The 11,152-nt window shown below is 44.1% G+C and overlaps 2 protein-coding genes across 4 annotated transcripts; one reads left to right on the top strand and one right to left on the bottom strand.

Annotated features, from left to right (window-relative positions):
- The first annotated feature begins 126 nt into the window (after nt 1-126).
- LOC6593412 (SET and MYND domain-containing protein 4) lies at nt 127-4,653 on the top strand. 2 transcript variants are annotated; one of them, XM_026987500.1, is made up of 7 exons: nt 127-176; nt 341-931; nt 1,576-1,816; nt 1,875-2,155; nt 2,220-3,267; nt 3,336-3,678; nt 3,968-4,653. In XM_026987500.1, exons 2-7 carry the CDS (start codon nt 480-482, stop codon nt 4,273-4,275), a joined length of 2,673 nt encoding a protein of 890 aa, XP_026843301.1. In that variant the 5' UTR covers nt 127-176; nt 341-479; the 3' UTR covers nt 4,276-4,653. The 2 variants fall into 2 exon arrangements, with proteins under 2 accessions (XP_026843301.1, XP_002018866.1); XM_002018830.2 differs by lacking the exon at nt 127-176 and having other exon boundaries at nt 290-931.
- A 1,534-nt stretch (nt 4,654-6,187) lies between these two features.
- On the bottom strand, nt 6,188-8,394 carry LOC6593576 (nucleolar protein dao-5). 2 transcript variants are annotated; one of them, XM_026987371.1, is made up of 2 exons: nt 8,188-8,394; nt 6,188-7,653 (listed from the first exon to the last, which is right to left on the bottom strand). In XM_026987371.1, the coding sequence occupies exon 2, from the start codon at nt 7,621-7,623 to the stop codon at nt 6,331-6,333; it is 1,293 nt and encodes a 430-aa protein (XP_026843172.1). In that variant the 5' UTR covers nt 7,624-7,653; nt 8,188-8,394; the 3' UTR covers nt 6,188-6,330. The 2 variants fall into 2 exon arrangements, with proteins under 2 accessions (XP_026843172.1, XP_002018867.1); XM_002018831.2 differs by lacking the exon at nt 8,188-8,394 and adding an exon at nt 7,715-7,772.
- Nucleotides 8,395-11,152: the final 2,758 nt, after the last annotated feature.

Below are 11,152 nucleotides of genomic sequence, written 5' to 3'. Positions count from 1 at the left end.
CTTATTCTACGGTTTAATGATGGTAACGTGCGCTATAAGAACTTATTTTCACAATTTCACACACAGTTTTGTAGGCCGTCAGATAACACATGTTCAAAGCTTGGCGGTGCCCACAAGTTTGCCAGACAGCTAGAAAAGGTTATGTTTAGTATTTTCTGCTGGTATTTTTTGCAGGGGTAAGTTTTAGTACCTTTTCGGCACGCGCTGCCACCCTGGCGATGTTCAAAAAATCAATATGAAAGCCATAACGTGCAAAAATTCGCCCAAGTTTTAGCAACTCTCATTAGTTTAAGCATGTCGGGATGTAGTGCATACGAATTGATAGCCATTAACTCGCCAGGATTAGCGCTGCATTGACCAAAAGAGGGGAAAATCATGGCCCATTGAGTGGATGACAGTGAGACCGTGAGACGCGAGAAGACGTGAAGACCAACAAAGCAAAGCACAAGCCCCCCCAAACAACAGCAAGGAAGCAAGTGATGGCCTCTTCCTCTTCATCTGCGCGTGTGAACAACAAAGCTGCCACCGCCGCTCCTCCTTTTGCTGCTGCCGTCGCTGCTTCTTCTTCTACTGCTCCTCCTGCTGCTTCTTCTTCTTCTGCTCCAGTTCCGTCGCTGGGTGATTTAATTGGCCACCAGCTGCGACAACTCAATCGGGAGGAGCTCCACTATAAAGATGAACTGCAATTGCTTCTGCTTCTAACGCCAGTGCAACGGCAAAAACTCAATCGGGAGACGGACGGCGATGGACAGAAGGATTGCAATGGCGGCGACACTATGGCCGCCAGCACATCGGCGCCACTTTCCAGGCCGGAGTATGGCGGGGAAGAGGATGACGACCTGATTGGGGCGGTGGGCGGTCTCAGTATTTCATCCCCAACACCAGCAACAACAACAACAACAACGACGAAGGAGCCGCTGTTGGATTTTAGGTGAAACAAACGGTTGTTCGTGTCGGTGTGCGTGTGTGTGTGTGCCCCAGTGCATGCGCGTGTGTGGGTGTGCGTGTAAGAGCGAAAGTGTTTTTGTGCCCCCAGGGCTGCACAGCAATCAAATTATGCAAATTCCCCGCGCAACAATGTGAAATTAATTCCACATTCGTGGCCTTTCTAATCCGCCATCATAATGAATGGCTTCAGAAATGTGTTTTGTAATTGTCAGGTGTGTTTTGTAATGTTGTGGGTGGGGGGAGGTCAACTGTTCAGCCCTGGTTGTGTACTGAAGTGATTGCTTGCAGAGTATATAAATATAGGGTAAGTCTGTCCGTTAGGATAATTTGCTGGACAGCCTTATCTCTCATTCCCACTCCTTGTGAGCCGTAACGGACTGCGCTACCGCAAAGAAGGCCCTCTCTTGGACTGCAACCACCTTATATAAGGCCTACCTTGATTGCATGCATTCGTACGGTTAAGTAGCATTTTCGCTGTCGATTTTGGGAATTTGGGTCACTTCGTTTTGACATTTTCTGTGAATAATTAAGTGGCCTCCTTACACCCCAACCCACACCATCCCCATCCCCATCAGATATACAACCATGTAACGGCCTCCACCCCCTTTTTGGCATAATTACTCACAGAACACATGTACTCAAATGGTTTCAACATCTACGCCACCAAACGGGACACTTTAAGTCGGAGGAGGAGTCGCGACGTCTGCGCGAGGCCGGCAATGACTCATACCGCAAGGAGAAGCATCCGCTCAAGGCCAGCGATCTGTTCACAGAGGCCATCTTCCTGGCCCCGGCGAGGAATACTCTGGCCGCCGCCCTGGCCCATGCCAATCGCTCACTGGCTCTCTACGATTGCGGTCTGTATGCGGTGAGTGCGCTTTCTACTCCTTTCAAGATCTCTTTCAATAATTGTTATTGTCCTTTAGGAATCCTATGATGACTGCCTGTGCGCCCTGGATTTGGGCTATCCGGAGGAGTATTTGCCATTGATAAAGCTGCGGCAAGCCGCCTGTGCCTTAAAACTGCGCAACTTTGCGCTCTGCGAGGAGCATCTGCACGAGCTCCTGCACATCGAACTGAACCAGGTCTTCGAGACGCGCACCCACGAGCTCTGGCATCAGTGCGAGGTGCTCAAGGTGGAGCGTTTCGAGATGGCTGTGCAAACGGGCGATGATCTCGAAACCAACGACATGAAAGCCTTTGAAATGTGAGTGGAAATCATCCACAAGGGACCGGCATTAACAAACTGATCGTTTCAATTCCCAAAACAGTGCCTGGTTGGACAACTCCTCGTCGCTGCATAGCACCCGTGCCCTGGCCAGGAATGCCCTCATCTTCGAGTCCGAGGCGGTGGCCATGGTGCCGAGTGGCAATTGTCGGGTGTGCGACTACTGTGGCATCACTCAGTTCATTCCTTTTCCCTGCATTTACTGCTCCAACCGCCTGGTTGTCTACTGCTCGCGTCAGTGTCGCGTCAAGCACGCTGCCATTCATTCCGTGGAGTGTTTTGGCCATCAAATCGAACTGTTCGAGTCCTTCGGCGAAGTCTTTGGAATGCCGCGTCTTCTGCAGCTGGCCCTGCGAATGCTGATCACAGGACTGCCAGAGCTGCTGGCGCATTGCCGGAAGAAGCCGACACTCAGCAAGCTCTGGTCAGCCATCAACGGCGCCCTGCTGGAGAGACAGGACATTGGCTACAGCTCTATGCTGCGACTGGAGAAGCTTAAGGAGGAGCACACTTCGGATACGCTGATTGCCCTGGCACTGGCAGCGCACATTCTGGCCATTTACCTGAACAAATGCACGACCTTCTTTGAGCAGTTGGAGAAGAGCCTGCCCTCAGCCTCCCGCATGTCGAATGCCGAGTGGGAGCTGCTCTGTGCGGCTCTGCTGATGCGCCACATCAGTCAGCTTCGCCATCGATCACTCACACACTGCCGCTCCTTTGTGCTGCCCGCAGATCCGCATGTATTCTCGCCTCTCAACGAGTTCCAGCTGTGGGCAGCGCCCATGCGGTTGCAGGAGGGCCATCTGCATCTGCTGGCCGGCGAGGTGGCGGTCGTGGCCTATGCCGTCTATCCAGAGACACTGAGTCTCTGTCGCCACAGTTGTTCCTCTACCATCTGCAGCAAGTTCTCGGGCAGAAAGATGACTGCCTTGGCCCTGCTGGATCTGCCGGCGGGATCGGGTATCTATAATTGCTTTGCCAGCGGCAATTACCAGCAGCTGCGGCAGGGCGAACGCAGCAAACAGCTCAAGGAACACGGCATCAAGTGCCACTGCAACGCCTGCCAGCTTTCCTATACGGAAGATCAGTTCGTAAGTGGATGGGGGGGAGTATGCTCTACATTTACATTTCAATTGAATGCTTTTCGCTCTATTTGTAGGACAAGTTCCATCGCTACCGTTGTGATAATCCCAAGTGCATGGAGATCTTCACGCCTCATGCCCTGCCGCATGCCCCGAACCTTCGCTGGTGGCTGTCCGAGGAGTACACTCAACCGGAATACAACGGAGCCGAGCTGATTGTGTGTCCGCACTGTGGCGAGGCACAGAAACTGGAGTGGTTCTGGTCCTTCAATACGTCCCTCATCGACTGCGAGCTGATCGAAGAGCGCTGCAAGCTCTATGCCGCCATTGAGCGGGCCGAGTGCCACCTGATGGAGCTGCACGAATGCAAGGTGGCGCTGGCCCGGCTCCTCCTAGAGCAGTGCCTGATGGTGCATCGTGGTATGTCCGTGATAGAGAGAGGGAGAGCGACCGCTTCGATATTTAAAAAGTTTATCATTTACTTTGTTTTTATTCATTGCCAGCTCTTGCTTTCGCACTGTTTCCACTGTATTTGAGATGTCATTTGTTTCACATTCATCCAGATTCAGGATTCTCTCGTTTAACTGATTTTCAAAATCCAACTAATTTCCTTATTTTCGGTTTGTGCAAAACTACTATCACTATCTCTATCTCTGTGTGTGTTTGTCTTTCTATCTATCGTCTCGTCTAATTGCTCTCTGGTGTGAAGAGGGGGCCACCGTCCTGGATGACTGGGAGTTCAATAAACTGGGATCCATTATGCGCGCCGTGCTGCCCGGGGTGATGGCCCAATACGGCGGACAGTCGATCGAGTATGTGAAATACTTTGCTTACTTCTGGGATGTGATGGCATTGAGCAACTACAAGTGCAACGATCGGGAATTGATGCAGATGCTGAATGCCCTGGAGTTCATAGCCGATGAATTCAAGGATATATTCATCAACTACTACGAGGATTACATTGCGCCCAAATTTGCTGAAGAGTCCTATGGGAGTGTTGTAGATACACAGGTCTAGAAAGCGATCAAAAAACCAAAAACAACAAAAAAAGCAAACCAAAAACCATAACTTAACTTAGATCTATTTTATTCTGTAGAGCAAACCACAACAAAAAACACACACAAAACCAAACAAAAACAAAGCGAAACGAAACGAAATGAAATGAAAAACTTCTAGGAAAATTCTACTGTTGATTCAAACAATACAAATATTATATATACTTTGTGCTATTATTAAAAAAATGGTGCTGAGATATTAAATTGTACGAAACGAATGTTACATTCATTTAGGTGATTAAGTAAATGAAGACAAACAAATTGACGAAACGAATCAAAGGAAAAATCATATTTAGTAGAGAAATCATATCATGCACACCATTATGTTCATATCACACCAAACACCCTCTAGGACAAAACGATCAACTGATTTTTATAGCAAATGAGTTTTACATTTTGCATATGCGAGCAATATTTTGAAACAAACAAAAAAAAAAAAGAGCTAAAACTGCAAAGAAACACACACTCTCAACCCGCTGTACGCTCCCTAAATTTAGTTAAATTTTATTCGGAAATTAAATGAGATGTAATGGCTTATTCCCGGCGTACAGTGGGGTGGCGGTGGTGACGCACCCTTTATGAGATATATAAATCCAAGCAAAATCCAATTTAATTATAAGCAAATAATTTTAGCTTCTGAGAAGCTTCTACCTAAGCCTAGGCATTTCGAACCGAACCGAATCGAATCGATCTTGTTAGCCCTCAAACCAGGAACGATATATTATTGTTGCAGATGCAAATCCAGACACAGATACAGATACAGATCCCTCCCTCAATCACGTATATATTTGCTTGCCATTGGGCAGCCCGACTGTAAGCTTTTAATGCTTAAAAATCAGATAGGAATCAAACGCAATCACTGCAGAAACGAACAACAGAATAACTTAATCAATATTCAAATTGTATTAAACCTCGCCTTAATTTTTGAAAGTGTTTTGAAATACATACAATACAAAGAAAGTTGAAAATGATGATTATGAAGAAAAAGAAAATATACGAATATGAATCAATCGAATACAAAACGCACTGATAACGCGTAGGCCAGGCAGTCTTCACACAGATACACACACACAACACACACACAGACACATTCGGACACACATCCATACAGACACACACGCAATCGAATATGAATAATTAAACAAAACAAATTACAAAACAACAAGATACTCAAACAAACTTCTAGCAGCTATTAACAAATGCAATAAAAATTCTTTTTAACAACAAAAATTCAAGTCTTTTGTGTATTTCTTGGATGAAACATAGAGTGGAGCTATGAAATTGATCTGTGCTTAATTTTTGAAAAGTATTTTAATTTACAATGAAGAAATTGCATTGATTGTTTCACAATTTTCAAAGTTATTACAAATTTCTATTGAGAGTTCTATGATTTACAAATTCCTAGATATAGATATCTTATTATTCCTTAAAACTATTGTGAACTTTTCCAACTATTTCTCAAAATCAAAAGTAGAATTATGGTTTTAATTCTCTCTCTTACAGACAATCGATTGATCTGTGCCTATGCTTTGATATTTATTATTCCATAAATTCGATCATTTAGTGCCATGCAAAATTATAAAGAATTCCATACAATTTTGATTATTTCAGACCTTTACTATAGAAATTTATCCCTAATCCAATCGACAAGAGCCTTAAACAATTATGCTTTTCCAGAATACAAAGTATTTATTGTTTCATTTATCAACACCTATATTTTAACAATTTTTCTTTTTAATTTATGTGAAATTACAATGTTTCTCTCAAAAATAACACTTCTAGATATCAGATATTGACAGAAACGAAAAGTTTATATTTTTTATAGATAGGTACATATATAATTAACAGAGCGGAATTGACCCAGCCAATAGGCAGAAGATTAATAATAATTTATTTTCGCTGGTGTATATGAAATTCATTCAAAAATCTTAGATCAATACATTTTCTTAAACACTAAGCAATTAAAATCATTCTTTTGGATTCATTCCAGTATAATTTTTCCACTCAAATTCTCCTGCTACTTTTTGGTAAAGAAACTCATGATGTTTCCTTGCTTTTGTTTGGCTGCCTCCTTGCTGACTTTGGTCGACGCAGGAGGGGATTTCTTCTTGGCCGCTGGAGCCGAATCTGACGGCGAACCATTCTTTTTGGTAGCTGGCGGTGAAGCCTTCTTTTTGACAGCCTTTGATTGCTTTGTGGGCTTCCGCTGGGTAATGACAAAGCCCTCGTCATCCAGAAAGGTTTCATTGGAGGGTTCCGTCTCCATTTCATCATCCAACGTGACGACTTCTTCTTCGGCGTTCTTCTTGGAGGGCTGCTGTTCGTCGTCGTCGGAATCGCTGATGCGACGACGCTTGCTCGTGGAGGGCTTCTCCTGGTCGGACTCGTTGTCGGAGGCCATTACTTTGCGTCGAATCTTGTCCAGTTTCTCCTCCTCGTCGGAGGATTCGGCGCTCTCTTCGGCAAACAGTTGAATGGACGTGTTGGCTGTGGGTTCCTTCTTCGCCTGAATCGGAGGTGATTTCTTGACCTCACTTTCAGGGGATTTCTTGACCGCAGTGGGAGCTGCTGCTCCTGCTGGTTGCTTCTTGAAGAAATTGTCCATTGTGTTGGCTTTGCTTGGCGTGGCCTTTACTTCTTTGGGTTTGCTGCCGGCCGCAGGAGCTGCTGCTGCTGAAAAGAAGCTATTGATGCTGCCCTTCTTTGCAGGTTTGCCCTTTGCTGTCTGCTCCTTGGGGGATGTCTTCTTTATTTCGGTTTCAGAGTTTTCCTTGCTGGTGGCAGGCTTTACAGACTCTGATTTCACTCCATTTGTAGCAGCAGCACCCTTGGAGCCGCCATTCAAAGCAGGAGCTGCCTTTTGGACACCATTGGTAGATGGCCCTGCGTTCTGCGCACCATTTGTGGGCCTATCCACAGCTATTCTGGTGCCAGAGCGCCTCTTCACGCCGGCCAGCTTCACCTCCAGGTGCTGCATGGGACGGAACACAGTCGCCGGCGACTTGGAGCCCCCTGCAATCTCCACGCTGTAAAGCTGCCACTGCGCATCCCGCAGCTTGTTGCGCCAGTCCTCCAGCTTGCTCTCTTGCACAATGGTGTAGAACTCATCATTTGTGCCATTTGTCAGCCCCGTGCCATGGACCAGGAATCGCTTCTCGAATTTCGTTGCCGGCTCCTGCTCTTTGATATACGCCTCCAAAGTGTCGTTCACCTCCTTGTAGGATAGTTTGTATTCCTCCAGCAGGTCGGTGATCATCACGCGACAATCGAAATCAATAAGACAATCGTCCAGAGCCTTTTTTAAACCCATTGTTGTTTATAGCGTGGAAATGTGGAAGGCCTAAGCGAAGTTTGAAATTGCCAAGTCAAAGAATTGTATATTATACTTTATATATACGTACTTATTAGAGTTTTACCTCAATTATGGTGGATAGTTAACTTAACTTTTAATCTAGTATAATTTGATGAAACTATTTTTTTTGGGCGATTGCTTTGATTGTTTCGATTAGCCCACTTAAGCCCCCTCTATTTAAATAGTTCAACTACATGAGGTAAATGGCAGAAAATATTAACGACTGAAAATTCTTCTTGTAAATCCATGCCATCTTTCATCTGATCTTAAGAAAAACCACGATATCTTTCACGTGAACTGCGCTAAAATGATTCAATTTTCATTATTTTAAGTGGAATATTAAAATACCTCCTTGGTCTGCAATGGGTTAATCGTTCTCCGTCAAGGCTTGGAAACCATATTGCTAAATTTCGATGTTCCGTCGAATATTTCTAGCTAGATAGAACCCTCAACCATGCCCACATAATTTTATCCGATTAATGAATCAATTTTCTACTTTATTGGCTTATTTTAAATACTTGCTTTTATTGGATTTATTGGAATTCCAGTTTTTCAGAGTTTTCAAAGTCAGAATTACGAAAAATTATACAGCGAAATGCGGCATTCGACGGTTTAGTCAGATGCCAGCAACCTCGCAGGAGTTGCCTCAGGGGAATATATTGGTGGACTTTCACTTTCCATAACCAAGTAGAATGCATTTCAGTGTTTCCATCGGGCTTGACTTCTTATTTATTTGTTATTTGGGTTATTTGTTTGTTTGGGTTTCAATTCCTTGTCAGGCACTGCAAACTATCGATACTTCACATTTACCAAGCGATATTTGAAATGAAAAAATAGGGGGCGACTGTAATATAAAGCAGATGTCTCTAGTCAAAGAAATAGCAGTTAGTTCGTTTAAACGACAATAGATGGAGCAGACTGTCGGTTTCTGTGGTCAATATCCAGCTTTATTAGATATTGTCCGAGCTATGATTGCTTTGCCTGCTTAATACCTTTACTCACTCGAAAGAATACAGAACATGCATAGAACTGAATACATATCTATTTAGAAAAGAGTCAGAGTTAGATGTAAAGAATACAAGTACAGGAATACGTTGCAGTTGAATATACATATATTGAATATCTTAACCAGCCACAGGTCTTCCAGTATATTCCCTTACCGGCCATGCTGTTTACCTAACCATTCACATACAAGCCGAAAAGGTTACTGAAATTATGAGATTAGCAACAGTCATTAGCATAAAGTAAGTACAGACCCACCTATCCGTACAATCTTTGTGCCACCAGGCCCCCCTGTCGTAAGTGGTAAATATCTGATCCCTGCTTGAGTACAGCGAATCACCTGCATCTCCAGTGAAGGGTGCCTTCATTTCTTCATCCGAATCCGTTTTTGTACTCCAGCCAGTCGCGGAAGAAGAGCTGCTCCTTGTTGGTGCGACAGGCGATCACAATCCGACCAGGACCCTCAATCTCTGTATCGCAGAACACTTGAAAGGGTCTTAGTCGTTTTCGTTTTGTGATAAGGCTTCCCATTTCTGTACACATCAATTCTCGTTATTTCGTAATATTTGAAGACTTTATTCAGTCCTCTGTTCCGAACAGACTTTGAGCTCCGACTGACTATTCCTAGGTATATGTAGCCTATATATTCCTATATGTATTTTCGTTTTTAGTACAAAAATATGTAGAAATTATATCTCGTTAGTTCCTCTTCCATTTAGACTATTTATGCCACAATTCTACTCGAAGTTCAATTGATAAATGTGTAAATCGTATTGTACAACTTTATAAATCTTAAATTATAATAAATACAATATGTCTAAGGGCTAAGGTTATTTCGGTTACCCTTTAGATTTCACAAGCGACCAAGCCACATCAATCTTATCTATGAAGAAAGTTATGCAATATCTGTGGCTAATCCGTGACAAATCGCGAAGGTAATAGAAAAAACCTCGGACCAAAACCTTTTTGGCTCCACTTATGTCAATTCCTCCCCATCATGAGGTTGCACTTAGTATTGGTAGCAGGTAATCCATCGATCTACTATAGTAGAGCATATTAACATCATATCATATTTTCGTTTCAGCTCTAATCGGACTCGCTGCAAGTGAAGACGATGAATGCCTTCATATATGCACGAATAACTCTCAAGAGGAGAGAAGCCATTGCTTGCACATAAGTGTGGAGAAGTGCTGGGTGCCGCTTTCGAAATGTGACATGGATGTACTCAATTGTACTGCCAAAACAGAAATAGGTAGGTTCCCATAGGCCCCAAAATCCCAAGATCAATAGGATGCTGATATGTCTGTCTTCCAAAACAGCTGCAGAGAAGGCAGAGATCGAACTTTGTGCTGGCAAAACAAATATCTGTGTTCCTTGAGGCTATACCAAATATCCCAAAAATACCTCAAAATACCTTAATACCCGAAAATTATAAGACCTATTCATTGATTTTGTTTCAACCTGTTTGGGCTTTGAGTTTCCTTTTATTTTTCGGGCTCTTAAGCAACGACAAATATTTTGATAGATGAGCTTAAGCACTCACCGATGCCGTTGTTATTTGGAAACTGGAAACTCCGCTTCGTCTTTGAGTTTACTTCCCCCTACCTCCCACCAACCCCCCGAAATGGTGTCAGATCTCACCTCTTTTTGGGGGGCGTCGCTGTGTTTGCTCTTTGTGTGGCAGATGAAGTTTCGAGTGCAGCTCTTTAATCGGTTTCAGAGAGAGTATAAGGATAAGGTGCATGGGGGCCGGGGGACGGGATGTATCCTGTTTGAAGGAAATTAGTTTAATGCAGCGAAAATCGCACTTCTTGAGGGAAACTTTTGGGTATTCCGAAAAAATAATCAAGAAAAACTCTATAAACTATAACCACCCAAAAAGGAAAGTTCTACTTGGGGGAAAGTGGAAAATGAAGGGGAATATATGCCTATTTGGGAAGTAGATGGAGGAGGGCCTAGGAATATTTACGATTAGACGCAGGACATCATGGATTCATGCATATGTATTATATGCACTCTATAAGTGTGTGTGTGTGTGTGTGTGTTGTGTCTGTGTGGAACGGAAGTGGAAGTGAAAATGGCACACGCAGTGTGTCCTCGAACTAAGTCTCCGTCGTCTCCCTTTTCAGCCACTTGGATCGCTGCCAAAGCCTCCAGCTGTGTGTGTATTAGCGTATATCCTGGTGTATGTGTGTGTGTGTGACGAGCAGAGGACAGTCCTGAGTCCTCCTGACACTTGAGTGGAGACAGACAACCACTTGACTGCTGACTCGTCCCGACAACAAAAGCGAGGCGCGGCCAGAACCAAAGCAAGCAATACGATAGAGTGGAGACAAAAGGGGGCACAGAGTAAAGTGGAGTCAGAGAGAGAGGGTGTAGAGGGTGGAGAGGGGGAGGGGAATACACATATAGCATGTCCTGTTCCCATATCCTTGTGACGAGGACATTAATGTGCGTAACTTGGACAATTACGACAATGAAAATG

Source organism: Drosophila persimilis, unplaced genomic scaffold (assembly GCF_003286085.1).
Source record: "Drosophila persimilis strain 14011-0111.01,24,50 unplaced genomic scaffold, DperRS2 tig00000124-arrow-pilon, whole genome shotgun sequence".
Classification (NCBI taxonomy): domain Eukaryota; kingdom Metazoa; phylum Arthropoda; class Insecta; order Diptera; family Drosophilidae; genus Drosophila; species Drosophila persimilis.
This window is presented reverse-complemented; position numbering and strand designations above follow the sequence as displayed.

What these genes read in the sequence shown, in the direction of transcription:
- LOC6593412 (XM_026987500.1), top strand. Translation starts at nt 480, where the DNA reads ATGGCCTCTTCCTCTTCATCTGCGCGTGTGAACAACAAAGCTGCCACC. An exon ending in GAGCCGCTGTTGGATTTTAG is followed by an intron (nt 932 to 1,575) that starts GTGAAACAAACG and finishes AATTACTCACAG; the next exon opens with AACACATGTACTCAAATGGT. An exon ending in GACATGAAAGCCTTTGAAAT is followed by an intron (nt 2,156 to 2,219) that starts GTGAGTGGAAAT and finishes TTCCCAAAACAG; the next exon opens with TGCCTGGTTGGACAACTCCT.
- LOC6593576 (XM_026987371.1), bottom strand. Translation starts at nt 7,623, where the DNA reads ATGGGTTTAAAAAAGGCTCTGGACGATTGTCTTATTGATTTCGATTGT.